Source organism: Monodon monoceros, unplaced genomic scaffold, assembly GCF_005190385.1.
Source record: "Monodon monoceros isolate NGI ecotype Baffin Bay Population unplaced genomic scaffold, NGI_Narwhal_1 Super_Scaffold_20, whole genome shotgun sequence".
Classification (NCBI taxonomy): domain Eukaryota; kingdom Metazoa; phylum Chordata; class Mammalia; order Artiodactyla; family Monodontidae; genus Monodon; species Monodon monoceros.
In genome coordinates this window covers 7940134-7955738 of record NW_021703777.1, presented here as the reverse complement: position 1 = coordinate 7955738, position 15605 = coordinate 7940134, and the positions used below count along the sequence as shown (strand labels likewise).

General features: G+C 40.6%; 1 protein-coding gene across 5 annotated transcripts in view; it reads left to right on the top strand.

Annotated features, from left to right (window-relative positions):
- The window catches only part of FAM13A (family with sequence similarity 13 member A), a 357629-nt gene that overhangs the window by 290556 nt on the left and 51468 nt on the right, over nt 1-15605 (top strand). For all 5 annotated transcript variants that reach the window (XR_003795603.1, XM_029235387.1, XM_029235388.1 and 2 more), the window contains one exon: nt 7598-7793. Coding sequence is in view for 4 of the 5 variants with exons in the window: in XM_029235387.1 (XP_029091220.1) it covers nt 7598-7793 (196 nt within the window). In the remaining variant the exon portion in view is untranslated. The remainder of the gene's footprint in view (nt 1-7597; nt 7794-15605) is intronic.

The window sequence follows — 15605 nt, the reverse complement described above, 5'->3', positions numbered from 1 at the left end:
TGCTACGGAGCGGCTGGGCCCGTGAGCCGTGGCCGCTGAGCCTGCGCTCCGCAACGGGAGAGGCCACAACAGTGAGAGGCCCGCATACGGCAAACAAACAAACAAACAAACAAAAACCCCCTTCGGGCTTCCCTGGTGGCACAGTGGTTGAGATTCCGCCTGCCAATGCAGGGGACACGGGTTCGAGCCCTGGTCTGGGAGGATCCCACATGCCGCGGAGCAACTGGGCTCGTGAGCCACAACTACTGAGCCTGCGCGTCTGGAGCCTGTGCTCCGCAACAAGAGAGGCCGCGACAGTGAGAGGCCCGCGCACCGCGATGAAGAGTGGCCCCCACTTGCCACAACTAGAGAAAGCCCTCGCACAGAAACGAAGACCCAACACAGACAAAAATAAAATAAATAAATAGATAAAAATTAAAAAAAAAAAAAATATATATATATACACCCGAATTAGTGACTGTGTTATAGACACTCTCATTTCAGTACTCAGGTTAACATTTTAAGTTTTCATTTTGACCCTTCTAAACTTGGCTGGCATTTAGAAATTCATAAGTGATTGAATAAACATTTCCTTTTCATCTAGATGTTTTGTATGTTATGGGAAGCCACCACTGATTTAATACATTTCATGGCTTCCTCATGAATATCTTGTCAATATTTAGAGAGATCCTGAAGCACTGCAGGAGAAAATTGCCACATTCCTGTCCAGAGATAGTTTTTTCCTTGTTGAACAACATTCAGTTGGCTATTAGACTTGCTTATGAGCCAGCAGATTTCCCTACTATTTTGACCTGATTAAATACCAGAATATTACTGTAATGCTCTGACAGTTGATGATGTTTTAGTAGAAGAAAGATTGAGCTTAAGTCTAACAAAAGAGGAAATGCTTGAGTTCTTTATTATTATAATGACTAATTTTAAGGCATTGTCTCAGCATGAATTTCAAGAAGAGTATTACAACAAATTTTATTCTCCGTTAAAAGATTTGATAAAATACAAATGAATAATTACCATTCACCTTATTGAATAATCATGATTTAAATTGTCAAGGAAAATACATTTATATATAATAGACTATAGTCCCATATTTTTCCTGAAAGTTTTATCTACTGTAGCATTTAGTCTCTATAAAGTTATTATTTTGAAATTCTTATGAAATGATAAAGACTAAACCAAGCCCTAGTTTGCCTCATTCCTTTTCACCTGGACTCATAATCTACATCAACATGTTGATGGAGAAAAAGCAACTTCTCTTTGCTTAAAGAAAATACGAAAGATAAATAGTACAAATAAATTCCATGCTGCACACTTTAAAGATGTCTAGGAGCTATATTAACAAATGTAATTTTAGAAATTAAAAAGTATCAGTAATATAACCCGCTGACTTTTCAAGTGGTATAAGCACGTTTTTAAAAATATTTGTCTTAGGGCTGGTGGGTGGGAGGGGGTGCTGTCACATTTCCTTTAGAAAATAGGACAATTATAATACGGGACATATTTACATTGAAAATTAGCTACTGACTAAGCCTTATAGAAGGTGTTTAGGTATATAATTAGTCTGTGTGGCCTATATTGTGTTATACAGCGAGTACCAATTATTCATCTAACACTCTTCTTAGCCTCTGCCTCATTTTTTGCCACACGGTATATAGCAACACTGCATTTTTAAAAGCCTTAGTGTGTCACGACATCGTGCTTTCCACCCTCGTTGTTTGGACAGAGGGATAGCAAGCAGAGGCTGGAAGCGATAGTGAGCGTGGTAGAACAAAGCTGGACAGTGGTCCTGGTGGTGGTGGGTACGTGGGGCAGGCCAGGGAGGAGCACGGCAGGGTAAGGTCAAAAGTGAACAGGGGCTAGCTACACAGATAAACCCACGCACCTATGGTCACCTAATCTATGACGAAGGAGGCAAGACTATACAGTGGAGAAAAGACAGCCTCTTCAATAAGTGGGGCTGGGAAAACTGGACAGCTACATGTAAAAGAATGAAACTAGAGCACTCCCTAACACCATACACAAAAATAAACTCAAAATGGATTAAAGACCTAAATGTAAAGCCAGATATTGTAAAACTCTTAGAGGAAAAAATATAGGCAGAACACTCTGTGACATAAATCACAGCAAGGTCTTTTTCCATCCACTGCCTAGAGTAATGAAAATAAAAACAAAAATAAACGGGACCTAATGAAACTTAAAAGCTTTTCCACAGCAAAGGAAACCATAAACAAGATGAAAAGACAACCCTCAGAATGGGAGAAAATGTTTGCAAATGAAGCAACTGACAAAGGATTAATCTCCAAAATATACAAACAGCTCATGCAGCTCAATATCAAAAAAACAACCCAATCAAAAAAATGGGCGGAAGATCTAAATAGACATTTCTCCAGAGAAGACATACAGATGGCCAAGAGACACATGAAAGGATGGTCAACATCACTAATTATTAGAGAAATGCAAATCAAAACTACAATAAGGTGTCACCTCACACCAGTCAGAATGGCCATCATCAAAAATTCTACGAACAGGGCTTCCCTGGTGGCGCAGTGGTTGAGAGTCCGCCTGCCGATGCAGGGGACACGGGTTCATGCCCCGGTCTGGGAAGATCCCACATGCCGCGGAGCGGCTGGGCCCATGAGCCGTGGCCGCTGAGCCTGCGCGTCCGGAGCCTGTGCTCCGCAACGGGAGAGGCCACAATAGTGAGAGGCCCGTGTACCACCAAAAAAAAAAAATTCTACGAACAGTAAGTGCTGGAGAGGGTGTGGAGAAAAGGGAACCCTCTTGCACTGCTGGTGGGAGCATAAATTGATACAGCCACTATGGAGAACAGTATGGAGGTTCCTTAAAAAGCTAAAAATAGAACTACCATATGACCCAGCAATCCCACTACTGGGCATATACACAGAGAAAACCATAATTCAAAAAGACACATGCACCCCAGTGTTCACTGAAGCACTATTTACAGTAGCCAGGACATGGAAGCAACCTAAATGTTCATCAACAGAGGAATGGATAAAGAAGATGTGGTACGTATATACAATGGAATATTACTCAGCCATTAAAAGGAACAAGACTGGGTACTTCGTAGAGACAGGGATGGACCTAGAGACTGTCACGCAGAGTGAAGTAAGTCAGAAAGAGAAAAACAAATATCATACACTAATGCGTATATGTGGGATCTTAAAATATGGTATAGATGATCTTATTTGCAAAGCAGAAATAGAGACACAGACATAGAGAGCAGATGTATGGATACCAAGGGGGAAGAAGGGGGTGGGATGAATTGGGAGATGGGGACTGACATATATACAATATTGATACTATGTATAAAATAGATAACTAATGAGAACCTACTGTGTAGCACAGGGACCTGTACTCAATGCTCTGTGGTGACCTAAATGGAAAGGAAATCCAAAAAAGAGGGAATATATGTATACATACAGCTGATTCACTTTACTGTACAGTAGAACCATTGTCAAGCAGCTCTACTCCAATAAAAACTTTTTTTAAAAAAGTGAACAGGGGCTGGACAGGGAGAGAAATATGAAACACAGAGTAACCACTCCTGCAGAATTTAAATACAGTTTCCCACATCTGGGGATGTTTCTAGTATAAGTTACCTTGATTGTTTTTCAGTATCAACATCAGGGGAACAAAAGGTGGTGGGGAATGGTAGAGTCTAACTAATCATCTAAAGAGGTATCCATGAAGCTCTAGCCTTTCCCTTCATTTCTCTTGTCTGATGTCCCTTCACCGCTCATTCTGGCCACTCATTGTGGTCAAACCACAGCTGTGCATTGAGTGAAAAAATCTTGGGGTGTAAACTGTTTATAGCAGAAGTAACTCACAGTCTCACCTGACGCTTTTCCTTAGCGTGTAGTCTGGGCGTTCAGAAGTCCCTTTCAAATGGTCCTTGTTGGCTTCACCTTCCTGGTCATAAGGCCCCTCCTAACCTGACACTATTGTACCTTGATAGCCCTTCTTCTTGAACTCTCAGCCCGTACTGAATGGCTGCTCTAAGCTCTCCACAGCTTTGGAGGAACAAGGACCTTATCTCTCAGAGCTCTAGATCTGCTACTTCTGCCCCCATGAAGGTCCTCTTCAGTATGTTCCCAGGAGATGCACTGACATGGTGTCAGTTGCAAAAAGGTTAAGAATCATTATTATAGCCTAAAGTAAGTATGTTTTTCTCAGTGTTTGCTTATACATAATTGACTCGTCATCTAAGATTTCCAACAGATTTTGCTTAAAAAATAAGGAAAGATTAAAGCTAGACTTTACTGTATTCAAAGCTATTAGCCATATGGAGTGGTTTTAAAATGTTTTGAAAAATAAAAATCTATGATCTGTTATTTCGCCTTTAACAACTTAGAGCTGCAACCATTTACAAAAATATCCTTTAAGCCAACAGTCACCACATTTCAAGGTGAGATTAAAGAGTCAATAAAGTCTGTAGTAATATCATCACGGCAGATTTTTTAAAGAAGCAATGTAGAGGGCGAAGACTATAAATACTTCATTTTAGTGCACATGATTTCTTATTTGTCTAAATTCATAAGGAAACATTATCAGGCTTATATTATTATTTGTTACAATAAAAATATGAAAGTTTAAGGAATGTATTCATTATGTAAAAGGGTTCAGTTTAATTCTTACTAAAAAAATTAACCATCTGCCAGGAGCATGGAAATGTCGAATCTTGGTGATGGATATAAGGAAATTCATGGTGATATTCCCTCTATTTTTCTATGTTTGTAAATTTTGTAATAAACTTTTGTTTAAAAAGGAAAGCAAGGCATGACAGGTGAAAATGGTTTCAATCTTCCAAAACACAGTGAACTAGAAAATTATGCATATCTTTTGTTATATAAATATTATATTAAATTCCTACTGCAAAGTAAAAAGAAAAGCGTGCTTAGAATAATGAAGAGTTCAGTATTGCTAGAACATTACGTGTGTATGTAGGGGTGAGGAGGAAACTCGCAAAAGAAGATAAACTAAAACTAAGATCTAGATGGTGAAAGTGAGAGGCCACCGAGATCTAAGTTCAGGTCAAATCACAGTGTTTCGGGTGTGACTGAGCCTGTCACCATGTCATGGGAAGGAGTCGTGCACCTGTGCTCCTGGTCACATGGGCACCGCAGTGAGAGGCACTCACCCACACAAGAGCAAAGAGTTTCCTTTGAGGAGAACAGGATTTCCACCTGAGCACAACTGCACGATCAGATTTTCGTATATTTATTTGGACAGGATTTATTCCAGTCATTCATTCACTATTCACAAAGATTAGAAAATAAACTTGGTCTTTTAATTTCTAAAAATAATTTTTAGCTTTTGTATTCATCTGCTCAGGCTGCCATAACAAAGTACCCCAGACTAGGGGGCTTAAGCGACAGAAATGTATTTTCTCACAGTTCAGAGAGGCTGGAAGTCCAAGAGCAAGGTGCTGACAGGTTTGGTTTTTGTTGAGACCTCTCTGACTTGCTGACGGTGCCTGCTCAAGTGAGTGTGTCCTCACATGGCCTTGCCGCTGTGCTCCCTGGTGTCTCTGCCTCTTCTTTTAAGAACACCAGTCCTCTTGAATTATGTTCCCACCTTTATGACCTCACGTAACCTTAGTTACCTCCTCAGAGGTCCTGTCTCTAAATACAGTCACATTGGCCGTAGGGCTTCAACATATGAATTTGGGGGGAATACAATTTAGTCCATGACAACTTTCAAACCTAAAAACTCCTCCATTAAAAAATTACAGTTGGATTTATACCCCGGGAGTTAGGGAAAATATGAAGAGAAAGAAGAAGACAAATTTAAATAGTAAAACAAATGATTGTGAATTTGAGACCAAACTCATCTAGCCATCCACAGAAGGGACTGCTCCCAGTGGAGGGAGGGGAGAGATTTAAGCGTGTGTGTATTTGTGCCGGCATGTGAGTCCTTATCAACTTTTCCTCATGTCTTCAATTATTTTATACTTAGAATATTTCTTATCAATGTTACATACATCTTTTATATAATTTTACTAAATCTACATATTTGTACATTAAAAGTTGTATAAAATAAGACTAAATTAAATATGGAGTATTAAAAATCACCAAAGATAGTATAACTTTGAAAATATTATGATAATATTTAATTCATAATGTTGCCTCCATGATAGCCTAAGATAGGATATGAATTTAAATTGCAGAATAAATATTTAATGTTATCTTTCATTTGGGGATATGATTGAACTGATAGTAAAACATGGTCATCTATTTTTACTCTTTGGAGCTCGTTTATTTCAAGATAACAGCTTTGGGTGTTTAGGGAAATACCTTTATATATTTTTCTTAAATTGAAGTATAGTTGATTTACAATGTTGTATTAATTTCTGCTGTACAGCAAAGTGACTCAGTTACACACATATATACATTCTTTTTTGTATTCTTTTCCATTATGGTTTATATCAAGATATTGAATATAGTTCCCAGTGCTATACAGTAGGACCTTGTTGTTTATCCATTCTGTGTGTAGTAGTTTGCATCTACTAACCCCAAACTCCCAGTCCATCCCTCACCTCCCCCCCTCTCCCTTGGCAACGACAAGTCTGTTCTCTATGCCTGTGAGTCTGTTTCTGTTTTGGAGGTAGGTTCATTAGTGCCATACTTTAGATTCCACATATAAGTGATATCATATGGTATTTGTCTTTCTAACTTACTTCACTTAGTATGAAAACCTCTAGCTGCAGGGAGATACCTTTAAGGTCACACCATGAGGGAGCGTATAAGGTCTCATTCATTTGTACCTGACCAAGCCATGGTGCTGGCACTGATGGTTTAATTTGTTCTGTGATGTAGTAAAGGATAAACATTTTGCTAAGTAATTTAATTTTGTGAAAACCTCTTAAAAGGGAATGTTAAAATACTTAAGGAAAACTATTTCAAGAGCATTAAATGAATTAAATTCTATAATTAAAATGTCTAAAACTAAGACATGAGGAACTCTAGTTATAAGCTTACATCCAGAAACTTGTACTGGGAAGTAATGAATCCATATTTCAGTTAAAATGCTTTGTATTCCATAGTTTTTATTATACTATTTCTACCAAGATTATCTAATGCAGTCAGATTTAGGTATTAATGCATTTCTACTGTGCTAAAATGTCTTTCGCAGTTGGGAGAATCAGTGTTCCATTCTGGGGAAAAAGACATTTCCTTTTCAGATTTTTCTTCATACATTATATTACTTTATAAGATTTATGTGTGTTTGTGTGTGTGTGTGTGTGTGTGTATTTATATAAAACCTATGAATTATGGGAAATGTCTTTGTAAGTTTGCACTGTTCTCCTGACTTGAATACAGATTACTTTTGGTACAAATACAAAAGCTGTTCATTGGTAGAAACATAGCCCTTGCCAATTTGCCTCTGAGAATGATTTCTCTTTTAATGTGATATATTTGGCACCAAGTGGTCTCAGGAGTAGCACTCTGCTCAGATTTTGATCAAAAATGCAACCTGGAATTTCTAAGCACTCTTCTGACTTTCTGTGTGATGCAGTGGCAATGTCATTTAAATGGCCCTTTTACCTTTTAAAGGAAAATTAAGCTAAATCTTTCTTCAGTTCAAGGGGACTTATCAACAAAGAAAATATTCCTTCTGGGTTCAACAACCTTGATGAATGTATTTTGAATGCTCATCATGAAGTGGAAAAATTACATGAAAATACTTCTGGTTATATTGGAGAAAGGGGCAAACCGAAACGTCAGAAATCCAGTTCCAGACTTTCTGAGCTCAGTGAACATCAAGATAGTCTTGTGGTAAGTGCATACTTCCGTAAAATCTTTACTTGTGGCCAGTTAGGGAATATCACACCTCTTTTCCTTGCTTTGTAAAAAATGTCAATGTGGAGTTTCTCAGAATTATAGAGCATGAGTTCTGAAAAAGACCTTAAGAGCTACTAAGTATACACATGTATTTCTTTCTGATAAATATAAAAATCAAGTCCAAGGTAGATTACATTTTGCCAAAGGAACAAGGGGCAACACTTGCCTCGGTTTCCATGTTATTGAAATCGGTCTGAGTTTCCTCTCATTCTTTTGAGCATTTTTAAATTTTATTTTTGGAATAAAATTGTCAAAGGCAGTTTTCCTTCTATTCCCCCATTTTATTTGTTCCTGTCTATATGAATATGTAAAAAAAATGAGTGAATGAACTTAAAGTGAGGTGAAAGCAGAATACATACAGGACGAGGATCAACTGTCTTTGTGTTCAGAAATCTCTTTGTGTTCAGAAATTTAATTTCAAAGCTGTACACTATAAATAGTTTTCTTCCTCTATTACTCAGAAACAAAAAAATTAATCTCCTACACGGTTACCTCAGACCTGAACTCTGGATCGTTAATTTGATACAGAAGTTATCGCAGGTGGTTTTAGTCAATAACTAAATATTTATGCAGTTTAACTATAAATAAATGTCATCCTTTTTTGTGTATGCTTCAGTTTCTCTGAAAAGTGAGAACAAAAGTCTGTCTTCTAATTCCCTGTAGTTTGAAGAAATGTAACCAAAATAAAAAAGAAAAACCTGAAGATGAATTTTATAATATAACATGAGCTAGCGTCCCTAATAAAAACAGGTAATAGGTAATATCCATTCTTACAATGTGTAAAGCCTCTGTTCTGCTTTATCTCTGAGCAGTTTTTACCTCCATGCTGGGTTTTCTGTAAATTTAGCAAAACTTATGGGCCACTCATTTTCCCATTGTCAATTTCTGCATGTGCTCAGAGAAGATTCCCAATTTTTTTTTTTTTTTTTTTTGCTGTACGCGGGCCTCTCACTGCTGTGGCCTCTCCCGTTGCGGAGCACAGGCTCTGGACGCGCAGGCTCAGCGGCCATGGCTCACGGGCCCAGCCGCTCCGCGGCATGTGGGATCTTCGAAGACCGGGGCACGAACCCGTGTCGCCTGCATCGGCAGGCGGACTCTCAACCACTGCGCCACCGGGGAAGCCCCAAGATTCCCAATTTTATTCCCTAAATAAAATATGCATAAATACAAATCTGGGGAAAACATGTTTATTCCATTTTCTTCCAAATGTCTTGGAACCCTGTTTCTAGAAATAAATTGATCAGCTAGAATGGACAGAGACATCCACCTCAGACCCATGTCTGACACAGTTCTCCCACTACGGAATGTAAGCTTTGGAACCATTGCACATTAAATGGTTTTTAACACTAACTTAATTCTTATTTGGGGGAAAAGTAACATTTTTAATAAACTGAATGATACTAACTCCATTAGCTCTTTATTTGGCCCATGATTTGTTTATCTGCCAAAGAGAATTACATGACTAAAAGTCTGACACTTGGCTTCTCAGAGAAGAATGTACTTCTCTGAATCCCTTTTAAAATGAACTTAACTCATCAATATTTTTTTTCCCACCAGAAATAGTATCTTAATTAGCTAGGTGGTAATAGCTAATAAAAGTGGGAAAGTACATTTATTCCTTAGAATATGTGTGTGATTGCTAAAACTATGGACATCGTGTTTGTTTAAAAACATTTGGAGCAGAGAGCCTAATTCCATTGTGGCCTTTTTTCTGTGAAAGGGTTTGTCTCCACCTTAGCTGCCAGTTTCTGCATTCCAGGATTATGCAGGTCACATGTTAACATAAGTGAGCTAAGTGGACCGTGTCTTTGTTGCAATGAATAATTTAAAACCCTGTCAACACAACTGAGACAGAAGCAAAACTTCCTCATCTGTGAAGTGAGGGTATTCTCAAAGATCTTTTCTGACTCATATTCCATTAATTTTAAATCTCATCTTCACAGGTCACCACAAAGCAAAGAGCTAAGAAACATAACAATGACTAGTATTTAGACTAGTCCTGAAAGTGCAGCTGTGCATCTTAACTTCCCAGTTACTTTTAACCTTCTATTTTTACTTTACCCCACTCTCCTCCAGAACCTTCTCCCACTTCAAGTTCTTTATACACTGACTAAACTTTTGTTTCTGTAGCTGGAAGAACATACATAATTATATGCCTTCTGTGTGCCAGGAAATATTTCAGAATCTAGGGATACGGCTGTGAGACAGACAAGCAAAAATCACTGCCCTCACGGAGCCTACATTCCAGTAGGGGAAACAGACAAAATCAAGATAAAAAAAGTAAACCGTAAAATATATTAGATGGTGATAACTATTAAGCAAGAAATAAAGCAAGAGATGAGGATAGGAATTGTGAGAGGGCAGGGGATACAATTTTAAGGAGAGTGGTCAGAGGAGACCTCCCAAGAATTTGACACTTGAGTGCAAAGACCTAGAGGAAGTAAGGAAACGAGCCATACTATCACAGCAGGTTGCAGAGACCCCGAGACAGCCACTCATCTGGAATGTTCAAGAAACCACAGAGATACTGTTAGGGTTAGAAGAGAATGGGGAAAGTGAAAGAGGTAGTTGGAAGGGGGAGAGAACAGATTACGTAGGGCCTCCTGGGTTATTGTTAAGGACTCTGCCTTTACTCCAGGTGAGATGAGAATCCATGTGAGGGTTCCAGGTAGAGCAGTGATGGGACTTACTGAAATTTGGTTTGACTGCTGTGTTGGAAATAGGCAGTAAGCAGACAAGGGCAAGAAGCAGGAACACCCGTTAGGAAACTCTCGCCATAATCTAGGTTTGCGCTGATGATGGTGTGAACTGAGGTGATACCGGAGCCGGCACGTATTGCCTTGCAGGCTGCACAGTGCAGCACTCTAGGGGGCGTTGTTCATACTGACTAACACGTGCATGGGTCCTCCTGCAGTAGTGCATTGCAGTAGTCGGGAGGTAATAGGTGGATTCTGGATAATATTTTTGAACATAGAATTGACAGGATTTCCTGACATTACGTAACTGTGGGGTGTGAAAGTAACAGAGGAGTCAAAGATGACTCCGAGGTTTTTGGCAACTAGAAGATTTGTGTGGCCAGTTTACCGAGATGGAGAAGACAGAAGTTTGGGTGATGATGTCATGGTTCAGTGTTGGACATGTTACGATTGAGCTGCCCGTCAAATGTCTAAGAGGAGATAGCAGGAAAGCAGCTGGACTTCTGCGAGTTTAGGGAGGTTATCCTGGCTGGAGATGCATCGTGGGAGCCAGCAGCACATAGAGGCTATCTGAAGTCAGTGTACTGGATGAGATAACCGAGGGAGCGAGGATGGACAGAAAAGGGAAGTGGCCTCAGGGACCGTGAGCCCTGAGGCATACGATCGTGTAAAGGATGGGGAGATGACAAGGTCCCCGTAGAGGAGACTCAAGAAGGAGACCCCAGCAAAGTAGAAAAAAATGAAGTGTGTTTGGTGTCCTGGATGCCAAGTGAACCACGTATCTCGAGTTGGAAAGAAGGTCAGATGATTGGCCGAGTAGAAGACTGAGAGCTTAGCCACTGGGATTACCAAGCTGGAGATCACTCAGTAAGAGCAGTTTTGATGGAGAGATGGGAGCAAACCATCTTCCAGAGAAAATGAGAAGAGAGTGACTGAAGAGTTTGAGTGATAATATCACAGTGATCTCACCAGCCCACAACACAGCCACAGTGACCTATAAAAGCATCTTGCAAATTTGGAATCTCTAAAGTGGGAACTGTCTGCGTACTTTCCCTTATCCTTTTTCCTCTCGGGGCTGTCATGACCAGCCGAGACTAAGAGACTACAGATAATTCAGAGCCCCGAAATTAGTGAGTGGCATTCAGGTGCTCTGCCTTATCTCTAATTATTGCCGTGGTCCCAACCTTTTCCTCTCTCCTTGCACTGCTAGCTCACACCTGTGCTCTTCAGCCTTTCTCAGAAGGAAACCTTGCCCCCTGGTTTATTTTGAAGAGCTAAGAGAGCCAGCCTGTGTTTCAGCAGCTTCCCTCACTCATGCTTCAAACTTTCTCTAGATCTCCACCCATTTTATTTTCTCACCTGCTCAAATGATAAAGTGGTTTTTCTAAATTCTAAGGTGAACTTTAAGGTTAAGTATCCTTGGAAATTCTGTTTTCTACATCCATCTCCCCACCCCATGTACGTGTACAAACACATACACAAACTCACTCCCTCACTCATACAGACACTTTTCATTGCTTCCTCTCCACTGGCTTATTTCTGTCAGCCTAGAAAATGTCTCTGTCTCTAAAAACATTCTTTCTAGGGCACAATTTAACAGTCTGAATCAAAAGCTATAACTCAGTCACGCAGTGTATCTAATAATCCTACCTCTGCCACCCTGCTCTAGAGACATTGTAAATATGGAAAAGACTGTAAGTATTAATTTGCTCACCACGTGAGTATCTATAATCATGGAAAATTAGAAGCAATTTAAATGTTCAAAAGTAGGAGACCAGATAAGTAACATTTGCATGTCAATTCAATAAAATATTATGCGTCGAATAAAAATTATGGTTCTGAAGACTATGTAATAAAGTGAAAACTGTTTAGCAAGGTGTATTTTAAGTGATTTGCATATATTATCAATTTTAATCCTCCAGTAATCCATAAGGTAGTTATTGTTTTTAATATTCTTATTCTAAACATGAGGAGACTGAGGTACAGGAGATTAAACAGCTGCCCAAGGTCACACATAAGTGGTGGAGCTCGGATTCCACGATACTCTCCCTCAATATTAAAAGTAGGTTATAGGGCTTCCCTGGTGGCGCAGTGGTTGAGAATCTGCCTGCTAATACAGGGGACAGGGGTTCAAGCCCTGGTCTGGGAGGATCCCACATGCCGTGGGGCAACTAGGCCCGTGAGCCACAACTACTGAGCCTGCGCGTCTGGAGCCTGTGCTCCGCAACAACGGTGAGAGGCCCGCGCACCACGATGAAGAGTGGCCCCTGCTTGCCACAACTAGAGAAAGCCCTCGCACAGAAACGAAGACCCAACACAGCAAAAATAAATTAATTAATTAATGAAAACTCCTACCCCCAACATCTAAAAAAAAAAACGAATCCGCCTGCCAATGCAGGGGACACAGGTTTGAGCCCTGGTCCGGGAAGATGCCACATGCTGCGGAGCAACTAAGCCCATGCGCCACAACTACTGAGCCTGCGCTCTAGAGCCCGCGAGCCACAACTAAGCCTGCGTTCCACAGCTGAAGCCCGCGTGCCTAGAGCCTGTGCTCCACAACAAGAGAAGCCACCACAATGAGAAGCCCGCGCACCGCAACGAAGAGTAGCCTCTGCTCACCGCAACTAGAGAAACCCGCATGTAGCAACAAAGACCCAACGCAGCCAAAAATAAATAAATAGATTTTTTAAATAAAGTAGGTTATGAAGCAGTATATACAGTGCATGCGTTTATGCATGAATATGTGTATATAAATATATATTTAAATGTTCATTCCTAGGAAAAAAGACAAATATACCTAAAACGATTGTATGATTGTATTATGGGAGTGGTGGTAGTATTAGAGGCAATCGTTACTCCCAAAGAATATTTTCCAAATATTTTTTGTGTGATTATACTAATTCTATAATAAGCCTTACATTTAATATATTAAAAAAAAAACATAGTCTAGCAGCTCTCTTATTCATAAACAGCATCTCCTTAATGTCACGTATACCCTCTGAAATCATAGGCAGGGTTCAAGGAAGGAGCACAGGTCTTACACTCAGACCTGAATTTCAGTTGTAACTTTATCACTTAATAGCTATGGCAAGTGAGCATGTTACTTAGCCTCAGTTACTTCATCTGTAGCATGGGAATATTAATACCTCTTTCTGGTTTTGTGTGAGATTTGAATGCAATGAAATGTGCTAAAGAGCAGGAAAGACTGACAGCAGTACATATCTAAGTTCGTTTCTACTCCCTCTGCTCTGATGGCCAACCTCTCCCCTTCATTTTGCCACCAAAAATTTTCAGCAATCTGCATTTCCAGTTCTTTCCACACTTGCTCATCAACCCCTGTAATCTGAATTCTACCCCTCTAAAGACCTCTCTAAGAAACCACTTTCTCTGTGTCACTGGGTGGACATGTGGTTGGAACTGGTCTTTTAAGACCGCTGTGCTGTTGTCTGCTTGGCCCTTGACCTCCCGAAGTCCTTGTGGTGCTTGATACTCTCATTTTCTCAGAGCTCTTTCTCCCTTGGCCTCCAGGATGTTGACCTCTCTTTGTCCTCTTACCTCAATGACTGTATTCTTCTTTACTGTGTCCTTTACTGGCTGATCTTCCACAAAACATGCTTTGATGTAAATGTTATGCAGGTAATTGCCTTATATCTCCTTTCCATCAGCACTTCACATGAGAGCTTCTCTAATTCCATGCTGTCCGATGTCACCTCTCTACAGATGACTTAGAAATCAACATCTAGGCGATGCTCTCTGCAGCTCACCTTAGATAGTCCTCCCAAGTCAACGTGTGAAGATCAAACTCATCTTCTTTTCCTCATTGGTCTCTTTTTACTCAGTACACTGATCTGATTTCATCAGATCATCATCTTCTTAGTCTTTTTTTTTTTTTTTTTTTTTTTTTAATGCTGTACGCGGGCCTCTCGCTGTTGTGGCCTCTCCCGCTGCGGAGCACAGGCTCCGGACGCGCAGGCTCAGCGGCCGTGGCTCACGGGCCCAGCCGCTCCGCGGCATGTGGGATCTTCCCGGACCGGGGCACGAACCCGCGTCCCCTGCATCGGCAGGCGGACTCTCAACCACTGCGCCACCGGGGAAGCCCCCTCAGCTCATGTTTTTAATGCAGTATAACTCAGCAAGAACTCCTGTCCAAAACTACATGACAGTGATTCTCTGAGTGGTGTCAATATAATGTAAAAAACCCCACCATTTGAACCACTGATTTAAACGCTGTCATTCCTTCAATGATACAACAGTTAGCTATATGACAAGCACTGTTTTTGGCACTAAAGACAAAACGGTGACCAAAACAGACACACTGTCTGCCATCCTAAGTTTATATTCCCGAAGGATGAGGCAGATAAGAAACAAGTCAACGTATAGGCAGATGGCAGCACATGCTATGGAGAGAAGTGAAGCAGGATAAATAAGATGGGAAATGGACGGGAGGTTAAGAGTTGGCGTTGCACGGGTTGAGTCCTCAGATCAGGCCACACTGAGAATGTGCTTGTGCAGGAACCTGGACGAGGTGAGAAAGTGAGCCATCAGGATATCTGGGGAGAGACTATCCAGGTGGAGGGAGAAGAGCCCTAGCCTTTAGAGGTTGCGCAAGAGGCTACCATGGTTGGAGCAGAGTTGAGGGAGGAGCGTTGTAGGAGATGAGGTCAGAGGCATAGCAAGGGAGCTGATCCCTTAAGGCTTTGTAGCCATCTTTAGATCTCGAGCATTTACCTTGAGTGAGATGAGGAACCATTGGAAGATTAAAGAAAAAAAAAGGCATTTTCTGAAGTACCTTTTGAAAGGGTCCCTCTGGCAACTGTATGGCCCAAGCGTGCTGAGGGCTATTCAGATAGCACCCATCTTAAAAATAAAGATAATATTAACAGTGTAACAAACTACAGTTGGAGCAGTAACCAAAATACATCGGTCACAGTGGCAAGGACCGGTGTCTGTCCGGTTCCCCATCCACCATGGTACGCCAGTGCCCAGCATAGCTCAGCACTCACAAAAAATGAGTTAAAAAAAAGGGAGCGAATGAATGGTTGCCGTATAG